Source organism: Pelodiscus sinensis, chromosome 3 (genome assembly GCF_049634645.1).
Source record: "Pelodiscus sinensis isolate JC-2024 chromosome 3, ASM4963464v1, whole genome shotgun sequence".
Lineage (NCBI taxonomy): Eukaryota > Metazoa > Chordata > Testudines > Trionychidae > Pelodiscus > Pelodiscus sinensis.
In genome coordinates, this window is record NC_134713.1 from 36,116,327 (window position 1) to 36,138,252 (window position 21,926).

Genomic DNA, 21,926 nt, shown 5'->3' on the forward strand with positions numbered 1-21,926 from the left:
GACCTCTATCATATCCCCCCTCAGTCTCCTCTTTTCTAAGCTGAGAAGTCCCAGTCTCTTTAGCCTCTCTTCATATGGGACCTGTTCCAAACCCCTGATCATTTTAGTTGCCTTCCCCTCTCCCACCCTCTCTCTTCCCCTCTCCCACCTCCTTTTCCCAGTCTCCCCGAGTTTTGTTCAATAAAGAGAGCTTCTATTTTTGAACGCACGTGTCCTTTATTTTGTACATTAGATAGGGGGGTTAGGGAGGGGTAAGTGGAAGGAGGTGAGGGAGGAATGGGGTACGAGCCTCCGATGGGGTGGACGGGGGTGGCTCTGCGGGCTCCTTGGGGTGGAAACTCTCCTGCAGCCCCCCGATTGACCCCCTCCCCCCCTGGATGGCAGCCTGAGGCAAGTGCAGCCGAGCTGATGGCCGAGTGCTGTGATGTGCCGAGTGTGGGCACTCAGGGAACTCCAAGCCAGGACTGCTTTGCAAGCGGGAAACCCCTGAGAACTGTCTTTCCGGGGGGGGGGGGCGTCGGGTCCCTTTAAGCACAGCCCTCGGCTAGTCTGAGGCAGCAGCTTCACGCTCTAAGTCCTAATCTGATGCCCTGCTGGCACTGCTTCCGGCCATCCTTAACCTCGGTTGAGGGTCCGCTCAATGTGGACATGCTAGTTCGAATTAGCAAAATGCTAATTCGAACTAGTTTTTAAGTCTAGATGCACTAGTTTGAATTATCTTAGTTCGAATTAACTAATTCGAATTAAGTTAGTTTGAATTAGTGCTGTAGTGTAGACATACCCTAAGGTGCCACAGGACCACTTATTTTTACAGTTATAGACAGATACAATTACCCCACGGAGATTGTGTATGATCATGCAATTAAAAGGTGGTACTAATGCATATGTATAAACAGGCTGAATGAAAGTTGCAGGGGTAAGTTCTAGTCTCCTTCTCTATCTTGGGTCCCAGTCTGTCTCTACACTCCCAGCCTAGGGGCCAATATGGTGGTTATTAAAGGCTTAAGAAAGACAAGTTTCCTGTGCTTATTTCTGGTACCCAGCTCCACCCTTGTCCAGAGTAGCCATTGCAGGAAAAGTCAGACTTCACCCTGTAGCTCTAGATTGGAGAGAGCATACAAATCCAGTCACACACGGGAATTGTGAGGAGATGGAATCTTTGAAGATGGTAGCTATTAAACTCTAGGAAATCTATATAGATCATGTGCAAACTATGATTTTTTTCAAAGGTTTACAACTTTGCCAAATTTGAATAGATTTTCATAATCACAAGAGACACACACCTGCCACAAATACCACCAGTCCTTGACAAATTTCAAGTACCTGCTACGGAGCATGCAGGAACTAGAGGTTTCTAAAGAAAAGATTACTAGATTTTTTTAAATTTATAAATATATATGTAATTTAAAATTATTACAATTTTTAATAAAATAGCATGGCTAGAAAGATGTTCTTAAAATTTAAAGAAATAACTAGTTTCCTTCTTGTCTTTCTTGAGAACAGTAGAACTGTTGTGGCTGAAGTTTTCAAAAAGACTTAGACTGTAGCAGACACTTAGATGGAAAATTTTAGCTCAAATGATTGAAGTTTGGCAAAATTAAAAGCAACTCAAAAAAGGTTTTTATATGGGTAGTGTTGGGCTACTTTACAAATAGTTAGATTCTAGTTAGAATCTAGTTAGAATCATTCTGATACCCTATGATCTAGTTAGAATCATTCTAGTTAGAATCATTCTGATACCCTATGATCAATAATGGCTAAGAACCACATTTTCTAGTAAGGAATTATCAATAAACACTTAAATTTAATGTAACTCTTGAATCAAAAGGAACTGAGCACCCTAGAAACCATCCTGTATGTCCTAAATCTTGCAAACTGATGCATCTGTTTGCCTAGATCCAACAGCTGATTCAGGGTCTAATGTTAATTGATTTGGTCAATACATGCCCATATGTAAGATGTTCTCAACCAACCAAATACAAAATCAAAGTACTTTTATATTGTACATTATCTTTTGGAGTAAGTCAATGATAGAAAAAATACCTCATTTACCTTGCTGAATATTCAACATATACACTGCTATCTCTGAACATTTGTTATTCAGCTTATAGTTTGTATATTACATTTTAACTCTGCACAGATGGACACACACATATGCTTTATTTCCTGTTCTTCACAGGAAGGATATCTGTAATCCAGTAGTGGAACAGAGAAGAGAGTATCTTGGCGTGATCTGAAAGAAGAAAACAAATTCTTCCTGAAATACTTTTGTGGTATTTTTCAACAATCAAATACCTGAAAGTTAAAATAAAAGCCATATAAACATCTGTTTCCATCTGACATTAGCATTTAAGGAAAACAAAATAACCCTTGGAACTTGAGATACAAATATAAATGTGAAGGTAACAGACCAAATTCATTCCTGGAATAAGCAAGTGCAGCTCCTCATAGGAGGTTAGGTGTTGCACCAGGGCTGAGTCTGGCCCTGCACTATTCAGTGCAACCACTAAATTGCTTCTTTATCAATAACACTGAAAAATGGATTAAAATGATACAAGCACAAGTGTATAGATGAGACTGAAAAAGTCTGTGATCTGCATAATTTCCTTGGGTATTCTCTGATTTTACCTATTTAAGTGCTTTTACGCAAAAGCATCCGTGCCCAGTATAGATGCGCTTTTGTGCAAGAAAGCTCCGATGGCCCTTTAGCCATCGGGCTTTCTTGTGCAAAAAATTAAGATGCCTGTCTACACTGGCCCTCTTGCGCAAGTATTCTGGCACAAGAGGGCTTATCCCTGAGCGGGAGCGTCAAAGTATTTGAGCAAGAAGCACTGAATTCTTACATTAGAACGTCAGTGCTCTTGTGCAAATTCTAGCGGCCAGTGTAGACAGCTGACAAGTTTTTGCGCAAAATCGTCTGCTTTTGCGCAAAATCTTAGAATCATAGAACTGGAAGAGACCTCAGAAGGTCATCAAGTCCAGCCCCCTGCTCTAGGCAGGACCAATTCCAACTAAATCAAGCTGGCCAGGGCTTTGTCAAGCCGAGACTTAAACACCTCTAGGGATGGAGACTCCACTACTTCCCTAGGTAACCCATTCCAGTGCTTCACCACCCTCCTAGGCTATGTCTAGACTGCAAGCCTCTTTCGAAAGAGAGCGTCTAGACTGCACGTTGAACTTTCGAAAAAGCGGCTTGCTTTTTCGAAAGAAAGCATCCAGTGAGTCTGGATGCTCTCTTTCGAAGAAGCCCTATTTACATTCAAGAACGCCTTCTTTCGAAAGAGGAACTTTCGAAAGAAAGCGTTCTTCCTCGTAAATTGAGGTTTACCGCCATCGAAAGAAAAGCCGCGTTCTTTCGATTTAATTTCGAAAGAACGCGGCTGCAGTCTAGACGCAGGTGAGGTTTTTTCAAAAAAAGGCTACTTTTTTCGAAAAAACCCCTGAGTCTGGACACAGCCCTAGTGAAATAGTTTTTCCTAATATCCAACCTGGACCTCTCCCACCACAACTTGAGACCATTGCTCCTTGTTCTGCCATCTGTCACTACTGAGAACAGCCTCTCTCCATCTTCTTTGGAACCTCCCTTCAGGAAGTTGAAGGCTGCTATCAAATCCCCCCTCACTCTTCGCTTCTGCAGACTAAACAGACCCAAGTCCCTCAGCTTCTCCTCATAAGTCATATGCTCCAGCCCCCTAATCATTTTGGTTGCCCTCCGCTGGACCCTCTCCAATGCGTCCACCTTGCCAGTCTAGATGCACAGAGCCTCAAGCCTTAACAGATTCCTGTCTATTTAAGTTTATTTTTGATAGGTATATCTATATTACTTATTCCTGTGCTATCACCTTGAAGACTGCTCTATAAAATCATTTTAATGCAGCTTTTCTATTTTATTTCCTCAAATATGAATACTCTGTAAAAATGTTATTTTAAATAATTTGAAGGCATATGTACTGTATCTAGGTGAAGCATAACTATTACTTTTCCAGGCCCACAAAACACAAACAAAACGTTTTTATAGGACATTTATCCAAGAAAACCAGCAAAAAGTAGCTTTTAGCTCTTTCGTGAGTGATAATTTCCTAGGCAACAAGAGAGGAGTCTATTTTAGACTTGATACTTGCCAATGAAGAGAAAATGTTAACAGACAAGGGAAAGGGGCTAATAAGTAGAAACTGAATAAGGTCACATATCAGAGAATAAAGACATTATTATTCTATTGGATAATTGCTATACTCTTAACACAATGTCAGGTGAAGACTACATATCCCTCATTCTGAAATTTGCAATTCCTAACAGCATATAAAAACTGTATCTCCTAGTCCCAGACTATTTTTTGTCTGATGCACAATAAGGTGAGAGAGAACAGCCCAACCTCCTTTTGAAGGCAGACTCACGAGGAGTATTCCGGGTCTCACACTTTCTGGAATAGGTTAGTGAAGTTCCTACTAAGAAAGATGCCTTTATATTTGATCACTAGCCCTGAGAGAGGGCTAGAAAATGGTAAAGTTAAATTTTTTTGAAAAGAATTGAAAAACCATTAGGTCTCCTTGCAAAGACTTTTTTTTTTAATTGCCATTTAAAAACTTTTTTTAAATGAAAATTTTAATCACCTCTAACTTTCAGGTGATTACTGCAATGGAAACCATCCAATTATCTCAGTCTGCCCACTGAATTCACTTCCTCTGGTTCTAGAGTAAGCTAGGGGACCAGCTCTAGATTGTTTAGGAAGGCCTCAGGGCCAGAGAGAGGATGACAGTTTGAAGTGCCTATCTCTACAGTTTCACTGTCCTAAGAAGTCTCTACTGGGTCCCCGACCTCTCTTCTTCCTGGCATCTCCACCACCACCATTGCATACTCTGCCAATGAATAGGAAATAAAAACGTAAAATGTAAATTTCCTTTTTTCTTCTTTCTCCCCTTTTTTTCTGTCTGCTGAACAATACTACAATACTTCCCAGTCACAGTGATGTGCTGGGAGGTGTGAACAGAATTTCAGATGAATGCTTTATTCAATTATCTTTTCTATAATGGAGTAAAGTAATGATAACACCATTATAAAGTTTGGAGATGAGACAGACACATTATTATGTATAAGGAGAGGGGCTGCGTATAGAAACTTCTATTCATTTTTCTTCATGACTATCCACAGCAACATCCTTTATTTAAGAAAAAAGACCCACACAAATGTTAGTCATTTGCCCTAGGTGTCATGTTGAATTATAGCCATAAGGAAAAAGGGGTTCTTTTGTTAACATAGTGCTTCTTGAAGCATGGGTAAGAGGGGGAGAGAAAACTTGGGTTTGTTTTGAAAAAATAAGCCACCCTGATAATATTAATAAAAAGTTTCCTTTTCATCAAGTTAATGAGGAATGACCTTTTATTCTAGGGCATCATGACCTAGTGAAAAAATAAACAGGCACACCAGAAACAATGGTAAGAGTCATAAGAGCAAGTCCAGATGGAATTTAGATATAATGTTTGGGAAAAATTGGGGTTACTGAAAAATACTCTATGTTTTATCTTCCTGTATAGCCTTGGATTGTGTTTCTGTAATGAGCAGTTGGAGTCTGCTGAGGCAGCAAGCTTTTGTAATAGCTACAAGCAAGGCTACCTGCTTTTATCAGCTGTCTTTTGTAGATTAAATCTGGGGATTTTTTAACTGTGAAAGAAAAATTTTATTTATTAAAAGGTATAGAAATAAATACATAATTAAAAGTCTGATGTTGGAAATAATTTCTTACCATTATGTTGTATCTCACTGCGGTTTCAAAAATACATTTGAAAGATGTTTACCTCTGCTGACATAAGTTAGTACAGAGCAGGCCTTAACATGGCACTTAAAATACAGAAGACTGGATTTTTCTCTTACATTGGTGTACATGAGGAATAGACATTTGATTGTATTGCCAAGTGAAAAAGAGGTGTGACAGAAGAATGGAACTAGGCATGACAAAGACATGAAGAAAAAAAATCAAGAATAAATAAGACTGTACATAAAGGGTACGTCTACACAGCAGCATTATTTCGGAATAGTTGACATTATTCCGAAATACAGGCAGTCCCTGAGTTACGCGGATCCGACTTACAAACGGGGCTCTCTCGCCCCGGAGCTCGCAGGCAGCGGGACCGCCCAGAGCGCAGTGGTCCCGCCACCTCGACCTCCGGGGCGAGAAAAGCTGCTCCGGGTGCCCCTGGTCTGCTGGGGACCGTCTCCAGCACACCAGGGACACCCGGAGCAAAGCCGGGGAGGCGGAGGGGTCCCGCGCCTCTGAGGCTTTGCTGTGGCAAAGCCGGGGAGGCGCAGGACCCCGCCGCCGCTGCCGCTTTGCTCCCGGTGCCTCTGGTCTGCTGGGGACTGTCTCCAGCAGACCAGGGACACCCGGAGCAAAGCCGCAGCGGCGGCGGGGTCCCACGCCTCTGAGGCTTTGCCAGAGCAAAGCCTCAGAGGCGCGGGACCCCGCCGCCGCTGCGGCATTGCTCCCCGTGTCCCTGGTCTGCTGGGGGGGGGGGGGGCGCAACTAGTGCGCCCCCCCCCCCAGCAGACTAGGCTTTTTTTGTGGACCCTGGGGTAGAGAAGCTGGGGTGCTGCCGGGTTGGTCCTGCAGGGACCTACCTGGCACCCCAGCTGTTCTGTCCCAGGCTCGAGATTCAGCCGCTGTTGAAACTGATCAGTGGCTGATTCCAGGAAGCTGGGGGCAGAGCAATTCTGCCTCCATCTTCCTGTAGTCAGCCCCTGGTAAGTTTCAGCAGCAGCGGCTGAATCTGGAGCCAGTTCCGACTTACATACAAATTCAACTTAAGAACAAACCTATAGTCCCTATCTTGTACGTAACCCGGGGACTGCCTATAACATAGTTTGTGTCTACACCACAAACCTATATTTCAATATACTGTCAAGCTGGAGGACTTCTTATTCTGACTCCTGTAACCATCCTTTTATGAGGAGTAAGGGAAGTAAAAGGAAGAGTGTTCTTCCTTCGACTTCCTGATGTGTAGACAGCACCAAAAGCCGAATTAAGCTATTTCAACTTCAGCTACGCAACATAAAACTTTCCCTGCAGTGTAGATGTTCCCAAACAGTGATTTTCTATATTCTTCTAAAAGAGGAAAAATATTTATTTCAAAGGGCACCTCTGTTGTGTATGCTTACTTTATATTTTTGAGTAGATTTTTTCCTAAACAAAAAATATTTATTTTATTTTACTTTTACTGTTCAATAATTCTGTTTCACCAAAAAGCAAGAGAGAGAAAAGGTAAGCCTGATCCAAAGCCAACTGAAGATAGAAGAAAGATTCCCATTAACTTCTGGGTCATGCCCATAATGACTATGCACATGACTCAACTCTTGCTTCTCATTGACTTAATGGAAGCTGAATGTTTAAGGTTTTATTAAAGGCCCAATTCTGTTATCCCTATTAATGCCAACTTGTATTTTATTTTGAGTATACACACTGAAATCAGTGAGGTAACACATCATGCTTAAGACTGGAAGAATCTGGTCCTAAAATTCCAACTTCAACTTTAGACAGTTCTCCTGTGATCATAGTAAAGGATAATTCTGTATGTTTACTGTACACATGCATTTTATTCCACACGCAAACATGCCAATGCACCCAGTCTTCAAATATTTAAAAATTCCAAATGTACTCTTTTTGAAAGAATAGGTGAGTTTTAATAGAATTCCTGAGTTTTGGTTAATAACCTCAGACTGTAAACCCTTCAACATGGGGATTCTCTCTTTTCTGAGTCTGTACAGCACAATGATGCTCCAAACCCTGCTGGGGCCTTAGGGTGTTACTATAATATATAAGACCCAGTCATCTATGAGAGATACTGTCAGGTACTCAATGGGCTACTTTCTTTGTTTACTTAGTTATTTCACTACTGGGACAGAATACACCGCTGTATTCAGACCCTACACCAGGGGTGGGCAAAAGAGCCTCTGTAGGCCATATCCGGCCTGCCAAGTGGGTTGACCCAGCTCAAGGAGGCCCTGCCACTCCTCCACCCCCAGACCAATCAGGGTCTAGGGATGAGGGAGTGCGCTGCTCTTAGAGTCAACCACCAGAGTTGACTCTAAGCCCCATGTGCCAGAGAGCAGGGACTGAGAGACTTCGCGTGCTCCCCCCATCTCCACGCCAATCAGGGCCTGGGGATGGGGGAGGGGGAAAAGCACGCAAAGTCTCCTCCTGCCCTGCCAGGACTGTGTGGCACTGCTAAATGCCATGCACTCCTTGCAGGGCAGGGGCAGGGTGGGAGGAGACTTTATGTGCTCCCCCTGCCCACAGGCCAATCAGGGCTTGGGAGTGGGGGATGTGTGTGAAGTCTCCTTCTGCCCTGCAAGAGGTTCAGCACTTCAAGTCACCTGCCAGCTGCTGCTCAGCTGGTGGTTGACTCTAAGCATGGCGTCCCCTTGCATGGCAGGGGCAGGGAGTGAGAAACTTCATGCGCTTCCCCTCCCCCAGGACCTTATTGGCCTGGGAGTGGAGGGGAGTGCATGAAGTCTCCTCCCACTGCCAGAGGCACAGGCATCTAGAGAGAACCACCAGCTGTTCAGAACAGCTGGCGGATCTCCGGGGAGCGGGAGGGGGTAAAGACTTAACTGGTTAACATTCATGGGTGATGCTTACTGATTCCAGTTAACTGATGGGGGCTGGAGCAGCTCCCTGCCCACTGCAGGCAGGGGGTTGTTCCAGCCCAGCAGAGTCCGCCGCTGATAGAGGCACTTCATCTTTCTGGCAGGCTCAAACTTGTCGCAGCTCCTGTCTGTGATGAGCCCAACTCCTGACTGTGCAGAGGGAGAGATGCTCCAGCCTGGCTCTCTTGCCCATGCCCCCCTTTAATCAGTTAACTATTAACTGTGGTTTATAACCTAACCTTTAATTCAGCTTCCATACCTATTGACTGGAAGATAGCTAACATGACACCAATATTTAAAAAGGGCTCTAGAGGTGATCCTGGCAACTACAGACCGGTAAGTCTAACGTCAGTACCGGGCAAATTAGTTGAAACTATAGTGAAGAATAAAATTGTCAGACACATGGATGAATATAATTTGTTGAGGGAAAGTCAACATGGTTTCTGTAAAGGGAAATCATACCTTACTAATCTGCTAGAGTTCTTTGAGGGGTTCAACAAACATGGACAAAGGGCATCCAGTGGATATAATATACTTAGATTTCCAGAAAGCCTGTGACAAGGTCCGTCACCAAAGGCTCTTAAGTAAAGTAAGTTGTCATGGGATATGAGGGAAAGTCCTTTCATGGACTGATAACTGGTTAAAAGACAGGAAACAAAGGGTAAGAATAAATGGTAAGTTTTCTGAGTGGAGAGAGGTAACTAACTAGTGGAATCCCCCAAGGGTCTGTCCTGGGACCCATCCTAACCAACTTATTTATAAATGTTCTAGAGAAAGGGGTAAACAGTGGGGAGACAAAATTTGCAGATGATACTACACTGCTTAAGATAGTTAAGACCAAAGGAGACTGTAAAGAGCTTCAAAAAGATCTCAACAAACTAAGTGATTGGGCAACAAAATGGCAAATGAAATTTAATGTTGATAAATGTAAAGTAATGCACATTGGAAAACATCATCCCAACTGTATATACAATATGATGGGGACTAATTTGGCTACAACTACTCAAGAGATAGATCTTGAAGTCATTGTGGATAGTTCTCCGAAAACATCCACTCAGTGTGTAGCAGCAGTCAAAAAAGGAAAGAGAATGTCAGAAATCATTAAAAAAGGGATAGAAAATAAGACAGAAAATATCTTATTGCCTCTATATAAAAGCATGGTATGCCCACATCTTGAATACTGCGTATAGATATGGTCGCTTCATCTCAAAAAAAAAAAAAAAAAAAAAATTGGCATTGGAAATGATTCAGAAAAGGGCAACAAAAATGATTAGGGGTTTGGAATGGGTCCTATATGAAGAGAGATTAAAAGACTTGGACTTTTCAGTTTAGAGAAGAGGAGATGAAGGGGGGATATGGCAGAAGTCTATAAAATAATGACTGGTATGGAAAAAGTGAATAAGAAAAAGTTATTTAATTATTCTCACAATAAAAGAACTAGGAGTCACCAAATGAAATTAATAGGCAGCAGGTTTTAAAGCAAACAAAAAGATGTTTTTCTTCATGCAGCACTCAGTTAACCTGCGGAACTCCTTGCCAGAAGATGTTGTGAAGACCAGGACTGTAACAAGGTTTAAAAAAAGAACTAGATAGATTCATGGAGGCTAGGTCCATCAATGGCTATTAGCGGGATGTTTCTCTGGAGGTGGGTAACAGGGAAGGGATCACGTGAGGATTACCTGTTGTGATCTCTCCTTCTGGGGCATCTGGTATTGGCCACTATCAGCAGATAGGATACTGGGCTAGAGGGACCTTTGGTCTGACCCAGTATGGCTGTTCTTATCTTCTAAACATAACACTTAATTGGTTAACCAATTAAATGGGATTTTACACCCCTAATATACGGTATGGATGTGGCTCACACAACACATTAAGAGCTGCATATGTAGCCCACAATCATAAATTTATTGAGAATTTCTGCTCCATTGTAATAATTTTTGTACAAAATATGTCTTGTAAAGTATCAGTCAAAAGTTGTAATTTGCTGGTCAGTACTATCCTTGTAAATTATGTGTAGTGACATTTTATGTGACGGTATAAAATTACATTAGCACATTTCCAAATTCCACTGCCCTGCCCAGGCATAAGTCAGGTCTGTTCTAAAACCAGGAAGGTATGCTTGCCTTAATGTGCATTTAAGAATCGGATAGAGTCATCAAACAGGGAAGGAAAACAAAGGAATTACTGACAAGGTTTATTTAAAAAAAAATTTCCACAGATTCTATCTCCTGCATCTCAACTGGAAATGTTTTTAAAGAGGGGGCTGAAAAAAAGGGGAAAACACCACAAAGGTACCCTCCCACGCCTTTCTGCCCATTGCATTCACTATATCTGAAGAGACAAAGGAAGCAGCCATTGGACTCTGGGAGAGGGACTTGACCTAAAGAGTTTAGCCAATGAGACTGCTGAAACCATGTGGTGAGAGAACTTTGCTTTGAATCTAGTATAGCTTGTTATGTTTGTTGCCAGTAAGCCTTTAATCTCTATTTTTGTTGTAACTATGTCTTTCTTTGCAGTGAATAAACTTGTTTTATCGTTTTATCTAATCTAGTGTGTTCATGTTGATGCCTCTGGGTAACTCCATTTGAATAATAGACCTAATTCACTGTCCTGCAGAGGGCTGGGTAGTAGCATGTTTTGTGGGGGGAGGGCAGGAGAGGGGAGGAATCTTGGACTGGGACTGTTTTGGAGTTATCCTGTGTTAATTTTTAAGGATGCTAAGAACCAAGGTTTTGCTGTCTGTCTGCAGCACACACAGACATAGGTAGGATTGACTTCCATGCTGGAAGCTGCTTGTTGAGCACTCCAGGGTGGAGGCTACAGTTGTAAGGCACTCAAAAGGGCACCCTAGCTTGAAGGGTAGGTGTGACACAACTACTCATTAGTCTGAACTGTACTTTGGTAAGTCACAACTAACAGTATCTTGCTCATTACTTTTCAAGACGCTTTAAAGCACTACTGTATATACAAAGGGATAGGTATAGTTTACTATACTGGTTACTTATTCTAAGCACGGAGATGAAACAGGGAATAACTCTATTCAAAAAGTTGATCTTTTACTATGCCATTCTGAGAATCTTCACCTCTTACTAACTTCTTTGAAAGCTGAGGAAACTCAGAACCTTGAAGTATTGGCCACTGGTGTGGTTTCATATCACTCCCCACAAAAGGCAAATTAATGTCTTCCCTGTGAAAAGCGATGCATGCATAATCTTGTAACAATCTTACTTTTATCCTTATGTAGTTATTTAATTACTGTTATTTCCTATATGAGGATCATGACAAATTTTAATATTTAAACATTTCTCAATGTTGAGAAGAATATCAATATTATGATGAGTAAACTGTACATACCAGGCAGCATCATGGAATATTCCTGGAATTGTTCCAAAACACTCTTCAGTCTCTCAATATCCTGCAAAAGTACAAGGGATTTCATCTGATGTAGAAGTGCCACATCTGAGGAAGCCATGCTGTGAGATTGAAGATGTTGTAAAATATCTTGGAAGGTTGCTGAACTCATAGTTGAATCTGTGCATGTTGATTTATCTGAACAAAGAAAGCCAAATAAATATAAGAACTTCCTCTGCTTTTGTTGAACGTGTTTTAATTACTTCCACTTTTAAAAATACATGTATTTCTTTTTTTATTTATACTTCCCTAAAACCAGTACCATGCTGTACTGGCATGCGGTCTATTTCTTCTTCGATATTAAAATAACATGATAGGCAGGAAGATGTTGAATATGAAAAGAAAAGAAGAGGCCAATAGTATTAAAAATCAATTGTGAGGAATCTAACCTCACCACTCAGTTTTTTTGATAAAAACAACTGTGACTTATGATAAAGCAAGATAGACTAATGAAAAAACTCTACTATAGTTATAGTAATGTGTCTGTGTACAGTACACATATTTATAGATATACATATACAGGTCTGCTGTAAAACATTTTGGGAGAAAACTGATTTATCTTATAAATGCTATAAAATCATGACAGGCATGGAGAAACTGAATAAGGAAAAATTATTTACTTGTTCTCATAACATAAGAACTAGGGGTCACCAAATGAAATTAATAATGGAGATTGCCTATCTCCTAGAACTGGAAGGGACCTTGAAAGGTCATGTAGTCCAGTCCCCTGCCTTCTTAGCAGGACCAAGTACCATCCCTGATGAATTTTTGCCCCAAATCCCTAAATGGCCTCCGCAAGGACTGAACTCACAACCCTGGGTTTAGCAGGCCAATGCTCAAACCACTGAGCATTTCTTCACACAGTTCACAGTTAACCTGTGGAACCCTTTGCCAGAGGATAATGTGAAGACCGGGACTTTAACAGGGTTCAAAAAAGTACTAGATAAATTCATGGAGAATAGGTTCATCTATACTTATTAGCCAGGATGGGTAGAAATGGTGTCCATAGCCTCTGTTTGTCAGGGCTGGAAATAGGTGATGGGGAGGGATCTCTGGATGATTACCTGTTATGTTCACTCCCTCTGGGGCATCTGGCATTGGCTACTGTCAGAAGACAGGATACTGGGCTAGTTGGAGCTTTGGCCTGACCCAGCATGGCTGTTCTTATGTTCTTTGAAAATATATATCATAATATGCAATAAAACTAGAAAGGAAACTATTATTTCTCATATTGTGCCGCTGCTTCTCCTAACTTGTCCAATTCCAATACTTTTGAATGATTTGTCCCTATTAAGCCCTATAAACATGCTTCCTTTTAAAGTTACAATTATTTTTATTAGAAAATCTAAGTGATTAGCTTAAATGATTCATAATAAATCTTTCTAATAGAAATATAAAGGTATAATAGAATATGACCAATGGTAGATGACATTGAAAGCAGTGGTTTCCAATTTTATCTAAAAATGGGAAGGGAGGTGTTAAGGCAGCCAACAAGAAGGCCTGTGATAAAAGCAAACAGCATAATTTAAGATCTATATATATAAACCCCTGTTTGCCTAATAGGCTAGTTAGTCCTATTCTGATGTGTAGATGCAACATCTAATCTGTAAAATAGGATTTGTTTTTGCCTGACAATTTATTTTCTGTGTATTAACAGGTCCATGTTGGATTTACTGTCTGCTCTGCCCTTTTGGAGTCAGGGCTAATCTGTCAATCTCTGACAAAATTTAGCTTTGCCTACTTTGAAAACTGTGAAAATACTTTTTGTTAGAACTGTACAGCCAACACAGATATGGGAAAGCTATGAGGAGGATTCCATTCTGGCTCAACTGAATATTTAACAAAGAGTAAAATTCTACTCTCAGGGTACATCTGAGCTGGTGAGTATAGCTCTGCGTGGATACAAAATTTGTATCCTCATCCATATGTGCAAAATGAGCTGTGGATATCTGCATCCACATACACATATGTGGATACCTGCTGATATAAAGTTGATATCTGTGGATTTGCAATGCTCTACTGATGAGTGTTCCAGCTTATGGAGACATACTCGCGCTAGCTCTGCTTGAGCTAGATGCTGAAAACAACCACACAACTGGTGTTGTACTTAAAAGAAGTACTCAGGATCTTTTTCAGAGGGATAAGGCAACATGCCACATTTAAGGATCACACATAGAATAATCAATACTTATCATATGCATATGATACATTACACTCATGCACTCACACACACACACAAGCACACTCCATCTTGTTACCAAAAGTTGCTCCCTCTAGCTGCACTGGCCAGGTGAGTTAGACGGGGGAGGGGATGGAGCCGGGCTTCTGCCGATCCGGATCGATGCTCCCATGTTGACAAGACGAAAACCCAGGGTCCCTCTGCAAGATGCCTCCTATTTATCCCTCTCGTGCAGCCAATTAGCCATCACCTTGCCTTTCTTAATGCTGCTTCAAAGAAAGTTCTTCCAAGGGCATGCACTTGCTACTTGACTCCCAAGGCGTCTGTATGTCCAGTCTTCTTAATGAGCTCACTTTGCAGGTATTGTCTTAGATCTGGCTCCCAGACCTTCTCCACCCTTGCAACTGCTGCTGGAGGTGCTCCCCTTTCATTCTCCATTCACACCTCATTCATTTCAACAGGGCAATCAAGGAAAGGGGAGAGCTCAAAAGACATTTTTTCTTACAAGATCTTTATATCTTAATACAAAGTTATAGGAGAAATGTTACAGAGATTCTATAAGAACATCTAACAAAGATATATCCAAAAGGACAAGATCTTAATACAAATAATAATATCACAGGGATTTCTCCACACTGGGACAGCATAAGCAGCAGTTTGGGCTAGCTGCCTGTGTATGTATCCAAGGTGTCTGGGTAGGTACACAGGCCTACATGTACATCTCCCAGCTCAAATTAAGACATGCTCTATTTACAGCTGTGTAAATCCAGAGTAGCACCATTAAAATCAGTTGAGTTACTCTGAATTTACACTGAAATAAAGAGCAGAAAGTAGTCATAAATTCTAATTACAAAATCTTTATTACTGATGACAACATGAGCCTGAAAAAATGTGTTCGCCTCTCATATTACAGGATTAGTATACAGGCTGGAGATAGAGTAAACTTATTTTTAAATGTAAACAGAGCAAATTATAGCTGAAAATAATTGAGGAAAAATAAATATGAATTTCCCAAATGCCATTTTAATAGTCATTTTTCAAAGATGCTCTATACCTTAAAGGTAAATTTTATGAGACTGGAATCTGACAGCTTTGGCTTATGATGGATATTTTACATGCAGGCAAACTATTTACAATTCTTCACATAGTTCCACCAGGAATGTCAAAGCTGTGAATTGTGAAAAGATGATATGACATGAACAAGTTTTCAAAGCAAGTTCTGAACCCAACACTGTAAATAACAGTATTTTGCAGTTCTAAAACAAGTTAAAAAGTTACAAATCTTCATTATTCTAAATTGTTTTAGAATATGCACAGGGAATCACTTCACTCAATTAAAATCACTTCACTCATTATTAATCTAGTTCAGAAGTGGATTAATGACAGAAGCTCCACAGAACAATACTTTAGCGCTGTGTCTAGACTGCATCCCTTTTCCGTAAAAGGGATGCAAATTAGACACACCGGAATTGAAAATGAAGCGGGGATTTAAATCCCCCCTGCTTCATTTGCATAAACATGGCTGCCGCTTTTTTCCGGCTCAGAGCTTTGCCGGAAAAAAGCACCAGTCTAGACGCGGATCTTTTGGAAAATAAAGCCTTTTCCAGAAGATCCCTTATTCCTTATTTTACGGAAAAGGGATGCAGTCTAGACACAGCCCCCGAGAATAAGGAAAGAATATTATGCCCACTTGAAACAAAAGGGATCTGCCTGACCTCAGGTACCTGAATTCAAATATAATAGGACATCATCTCTAATATCTTGAAAGTCTTTTGAAGGATGCTTCAGCATCTTTACTGGCCACAGGTTTCTAAAACCTCAGCTATACATCTCATCTGCAAGATCCTTAGGTCCTCCAGTAAAGTTCTTACTGTACTACCCCATTTCTTCTGGATGACTGGTGAGTTAGAAGTCATTGTTAGAAGTCAATAGACACCGGAGAAGGGGGAGGCTTCCAGAAAAGCACATTAAAAGATAAAGACAAAAATCCCTCAGTTTAAAATAATATTTTTCTGATTTGAATGTTTCTGACATCAAGAAATTCATGTAGATGTTCATTCACAGAAAAAAATCCAATTTGGATGATTTGGTACTTTTTGTCCAAGGTTCACTATGTGAATTACAAAAGCGGTAAAGCAATATTATACATATTTTAAAGAGGAGGGAACCAGAGAACTCATTTTTTACTGATGGGCACCTATCTGCACATTTAGAGACCTAAAAAGGGGATCTGAGTTTTAGATGTGCTAAGCACTTGTAACCCTTACTCTCTTCAGTGGATTAATAAGCCAGCAACGGACATAGCCCATTTTGTATAGATATAATATGCATATTTTTCCTAATTTCAAACTGTTAATGTTATTGAAAAAAAAGGTTGGTACATACTGTCAGCAAAATAGATTTCTTGTGTTGCCCGCAAGAAGTCCAAAATGCCATCTGCTTTTTCATATATGTCTTTAATGTCTGCTTCCTCACTGTTGTCCTTCTCAGGCTGATATGTAAAATCCACAGCAGTGGTTTTTGTTAGCAAGCCAGCTGCTCTCATTTTTTCTTTTTGTCGTTTCTTTTTCATTTTCCTCTTTTTATTTTTGCTTATTTTTGTGTCTTCTGTCTGCTGCAGCTGTAAATTATCTTGAAACAGAGTCTCATGCTTCCCAGATTCAGTTTGTCCTCCACATACATTTTCAGGATTTCCAACAATATTTCTTTGTTTCTTCCTTCGAATGCGCCTTCTCTTGGGTTGTCCTTGAGAACCTTCATCTGTAGGTTTAAAAGAGTCATATTAATAATGTTTTTCTAATTCTGGAATGTCTAGGTGCTCCTAATCTTATTTTTTTTCTTCAGTGTGGCTTTCAGCTATACCTATCAATGACACATCTTGAGTCTAAGTTGATCCAGAAAAAGAAATTATCTCACCCACCTTGTCTTCGTAATATCCTGGGACTAACACAGCTACAACAACAGCTCAAAGATCTTGGATGCATCTAATAGGAAGGCCAGTGTCTCTTTCCTTCCATTTACTTTACTTTTCTTTATTCATTGTATGAGAGGCCTCAAGACTCAGGGCCATATTATGTATGGCCCTATTCAGAGAGTAAGAATGAAAGAACACTCTCACACATATGGGGGCACAACATAGTAAAGGTGGTGCTTTTGCTGTGCTGTCACTGGTATTTGATAACAGACTCAAGACAGACCCCCCACACACACCCTTCTGAACATCAGCCAGTGGAATTGACCGAGCACAGAAGAGGACTGCTTACAAGTCTACAAATGATTGATGAAGCTCCTGAATACCCTCATTGTAGGACAGTGCCTTAAATGCATAACTCAGCTCTCAGTCTTTGGTTCTTTCTTTTCCTCTTTTTCATTTACATCATTGATAGCTGTAGCCTTGGACATCACATTTATGGAGAAAGACACCTAAGGTAACAACGTCCTTGACTAAAAACTGCTGGTCTCACTAACTCAGGGTTTCCCAACCTATGGGTTGGAACTCAAATATAGGTCACCATTACATTTCAAAAGGGTCGCCAAGTGTCTCCCCAGGTGGTTCTGCCCTCCCTCCTCCCCCTGTTTGAATTGCCTTGGGTCACTAAGTCTTCCTGAATTGTCAAAATGGGTCCCCATCTGGAAAAGGTTGGGAACCACTGCTCTAACTGCTTGTCTTGACTGTCATTCCCTGATTATAACAAAACTTCTCCATTGCTTCACTTTTAAAAGGCTGAAATGACAAGAGGATGAAGTCCCCTGCTTTATGCTCCTTTTTTCAGATCTTATTTTTGCACCCAAAGCCAAAACTTTGAAATCATCCATAACACTGGACTTACCGTCTCTCCCACACATTACCTCTGAACACAAGTCTTGTCTGTCAACACCAACAGAAGATTGCCAAAGTCCACCCTAACTTTGACTGTGATGCTGCTGAAATCCTTATTTATGCCTAAAGTAATGTCCTGTCTTACTAACTGCAATTCTTTTTTACAATCTAATGATATCCTTATTCACAATCTTCATGGGGCCCTGAACACTGCTGCCTTTCTGTCTCACTTCAGAAAGCAAGACCATTTAACCCTTATTGTCCTTTTATTTTCAAATTCTGAATTCAACTGAAAACATGCCCTGAGTTTCTGCAAATTAGTTTTACACCACTGTCATTCTGCTGAAGTCAAAGGAGGGGTTTTACTCCATTACACTAGTTTTATGCTAGTGAATCAGGTCCACACTGCTGGCTGCTCTGCACACTCCATCCACTTGCCTCTGACATCCACAACTTGTGTGGCCCTCCAACCTTGGACTCTATTTTCTCAGTAACTGGGGGCTTCTTTCATTTGTGTTTCCTCTTCTATCTCAAATTCCATTAGCTCTGAGCCACTCTCTCTCTTCTAATATCACTACAAGACCCTCAGTTCCTGTTTAGATGATGGATGACTCACTGCAAAGAAAATTTTGATTCCTTCTGTGAAGATGTGCAAAAAATAAATTTTCTGTTCTGCAACTGTTAAAGACATACCAAAAGCTAAGTTGCACTTTGTACCTGCACTATGGAGCATTTCATATGCATGATATTTGAGCTAAACATCTTTCTGTAGGATTTGGACATATGGGATGTAGGAAAAATACCGTCTGTGTAGCCCTGGAGGAGTAAAATATGAGAGCTAAAGGCAGGGATGAATGGGGGAAGAAAATATAAACAAAGCACCAATGTTGCATTTTAATATCTATTTTGGGCTTGACTGGATTAACTTTTTTATAATAGGTAAATCGTACCATAAAATTTGATAACCCTGAAATTACTTAACCCTCTTTTTATATAAGCACATCAATTTCTGATCACGAAAGAAGTTATAATCTGTTTCAGCTGCCATATTCTCCAAAAGTGACGAGGAGTCTTGTGGCACCTTATAGACTAACTGAAGTGTAGGAGCATAAGCTTTCGTGGGCAAAGACCCACTTCGTCAGATGCATGTACTACTTATGCTCCTACACTTCAGTTAGTCTATAAGGTGCCACAGGACTCCTCGTCACTTTTGCAGATTCAGACTAACACGGCTACCCCTCTGATACATATTCTCCAAGACACTTTTAAGCAGGGGTGGGCAATAATTTTTGATGGGGGACCACTCCAAGAATGTGGAAAGTGACTGAGGGCTGCAATCTTCCATGACATTAGTGGATGAGGTGCAGGGTCTGGGATGGAGGCTGGGTGCAAAAGGGAGCTTGGGGTACAGGAGGGAATTTGAATGAAGGAGGCAGTTGTGACCTGGGGCACTGGACTGGAGTGCAAGGGGTTGGATTGTGATCTGGGGAAGGGAACTGGGGTACAGGAGGGGGTATAGGGTTTGGGTTGTGAGCTAGGGCACGAGAGGACTATGATCTGGGACAGGGGATTGGGTTGCTGGATCTGGGAGGGGGTACGGGTGCAGGAAGGGGGCAGAAGATTTGGGTATGTGGAGTAAGGTGGCAGAAGCAGGGGGTAGGGGGTTGGGGAAAGGAGGGTCTGGGGTGCCAGAGGCAGGCTCTGACCAGGAGACTTACCAGTCAGCAGCCTGTTCCTGAATCAGCCTCCCTGCCTGCCCGCCCTGCCCTCACACAGGCTGCAGTGTAAATAACTACTAGCCCCTTGTGCTTCGTGGCTGCCTGTTATTGAAACAGGCATCTCCCACTGGCCAGTTTCTGTCGAGAAGCCTGCCAATGGGATCATGCTGGGGGTGGGAGCAGCTCCTAAAGTTCCCTCTTGGGCTCAATTTATAAAGTGAAACCACCCCACAGCTGTGTTTCTGAGCGGTGCACGGGTGGGGTGAGGGAAGTGGGGAGCCTGCTTGAGGCTCCCTGCAGTGTCTGTGAGCCAGATCCAGTGGTTTGGCAGGCTCGATCCAGCTCGTTAGCTGTATTTTCTCAGGGCTGCTTTTGTGGCAGCCAGAGACCACTAAGGATCAAGGCAGCTATTTCATTCTATGGAGGCAGGCACACCCCAAAAGCTTGAAGCCGTCAAGAAAAATATATCAAAAGGGTGGAAAGGGATTAATATATTAGAAATTTTGAGTGAAGTGCAAGGTTTTCCTATCCTTTGTAGCTCAGTATAGCATGAAGTCTGGAGGCAGCAGGGTGAAAAGGCAGAATGAACTGATTCTTCCCAAATATATACTGGTTCAGAAATGGTGTACTTCCATTGATTTCAATGGAGTCACATCTGTTTTACACCAGTGTAAGTTAGAGCAGAATCAGACCTAGCATTTTTAGGTGTACTTAGTTCTCTTCATCTTTCCTAAGTTAAACATCCTGTTCTCTAGCCAATCAGTAAGTGCTGCATCAGATACAGTACCACAGTACGACAACTATGATACTCGATGCAGGAAAAAAAACACCTCAGTGTTGATAAGTGAGAAGTAATGCACACAGGACGAGAAAATACATTGAAAAACTCAATACTAGATTCTTAATGAATTGTGTCAACTCAGGAAAAAGACCTGGCCATCTGTGTTGGACATCTCTGTCATGGCTCCTTCCCCACTCTGGCATGATAAATGCAGAAGTGGGGGCCAGCAAGTGTACCCCAAAGCCTTATCTACCAGGCTTTGGTATAAAACTTCCCCAAAAATCTTAAAAACCTAGATCTTGGGAACAAAACTTCCGCTGCCACCACCCAAATGTTGATAAAGAAATCCGGGGGAAGATCATTTGGGAAATCTCACCCCTAAGATAAAAATCAAGGCACACAATTAACCACTGCCAGGTTAATAAAAAGAAAAGAAAGAACTTTTATTATTACAACAATATTCCTGTTGCAAACATAATGACTAGATAGGGAGGTAACAAAATATACTCATGGAGAAACTCCATGGGCCTAGAACTTAGTTACAAAGAAAAGCCAAAACATCTTTTAAGCAGTGCCAGATCTCAGATCCCATACCCAATCCTTAAAACAATAAAACCTAACGAAACTACCTAAACTTTACCCTACTTACAGAAAATGAAGAATGGTATCTTGGAGAGAGAGAGAGAGGGAGAGAGAGGGAGAGAGAGAGAGACATGCTTGTCCCTCTCTGTAGCTGCAGAGAACTCCCAGAGAGACAAAAGTGAGAAAAGAAAAAACCCCAATTCCTTTGTCCCAGGTTGAAAGCCCCACCTACATTCCTACTGGTCATTCCACCTGGCTAGTCAGAAAAGTAAACAAAATATAAGGATGGAGAAGAAATGGAATAGATAAGAATAGAAAATATATTATAAATCCACTGTATAAATCAATAGCATTCTCTTATCTGCAATACTGTATTCAGTGCGGGTCATCCCATTACCATCAGAATATAACCAAATACAGTAAACTTCTGATAATCCGGCACCTTTAGGACCTACGGGGTGCCGGATTATCAGATATGCCGGAGTACCGGAAGGGGGCTATCAGAGGTCTGGGGTGGGGTGGAGTGGGGTGCGGGTCGGCGGGGAACTGCGCAGTGTGGGAGAGAGCGGCACTACGGGACCAACCCAGCAGCACTCCCACTGCTCTGCCCCCGGCTTACCCAAATCAGCTGTTGGTCAGTTTCAGCAATGGCTCACTTGGGAAATCCGGGGGCAGAGCAGCTGGGGTGCTCTGCCCCAGAGCTTCCCCAAGTCTACCGCTGCTGAAACTGACCAGCAGCGGACTTAGGGAAGCCGGGGGCAGAGCAGCTCCAATTGTCTGGCTGGCCGGAGCACTTCC

The 21,926-nt window shown here is 41.6% G+C and overlaps 1 protein-coding gene across 3 annotated transcripts in view; it reads right to left on the minus strand.

Moving 5' to 3' along the window:
- The window catches only part of ERICH1 (glutamate rich 1), a 175,867-nt gene that overhangs the window by 43,707 nt on the left and 110,234 nt on the right, over window positions 1–21,926 (minus strand). For 2 of the 3 annotated variants that reach the window (XM_025188602.2, XM_006130972.4), the window contains 2 exons: window positions 16,613–16,987; window positions 11,992–12,186 (listed from right to left, as the gene is read on the minus strand). In XM_025188602.2, the coding sequence (XP_025044387.2) occupies window positions 11,992–12,186; window positions 16,613–16,987 (570 nt within the window). Of the gene's footprint in view, window positions 1–1,523; window positions 2,234–11,991; window positions 12,187–16,612; window positions 16,988–21,926 lie in introns of those variants that run through there. The other variant, XM_014577454.3, reaches the window with a different exon arrangement.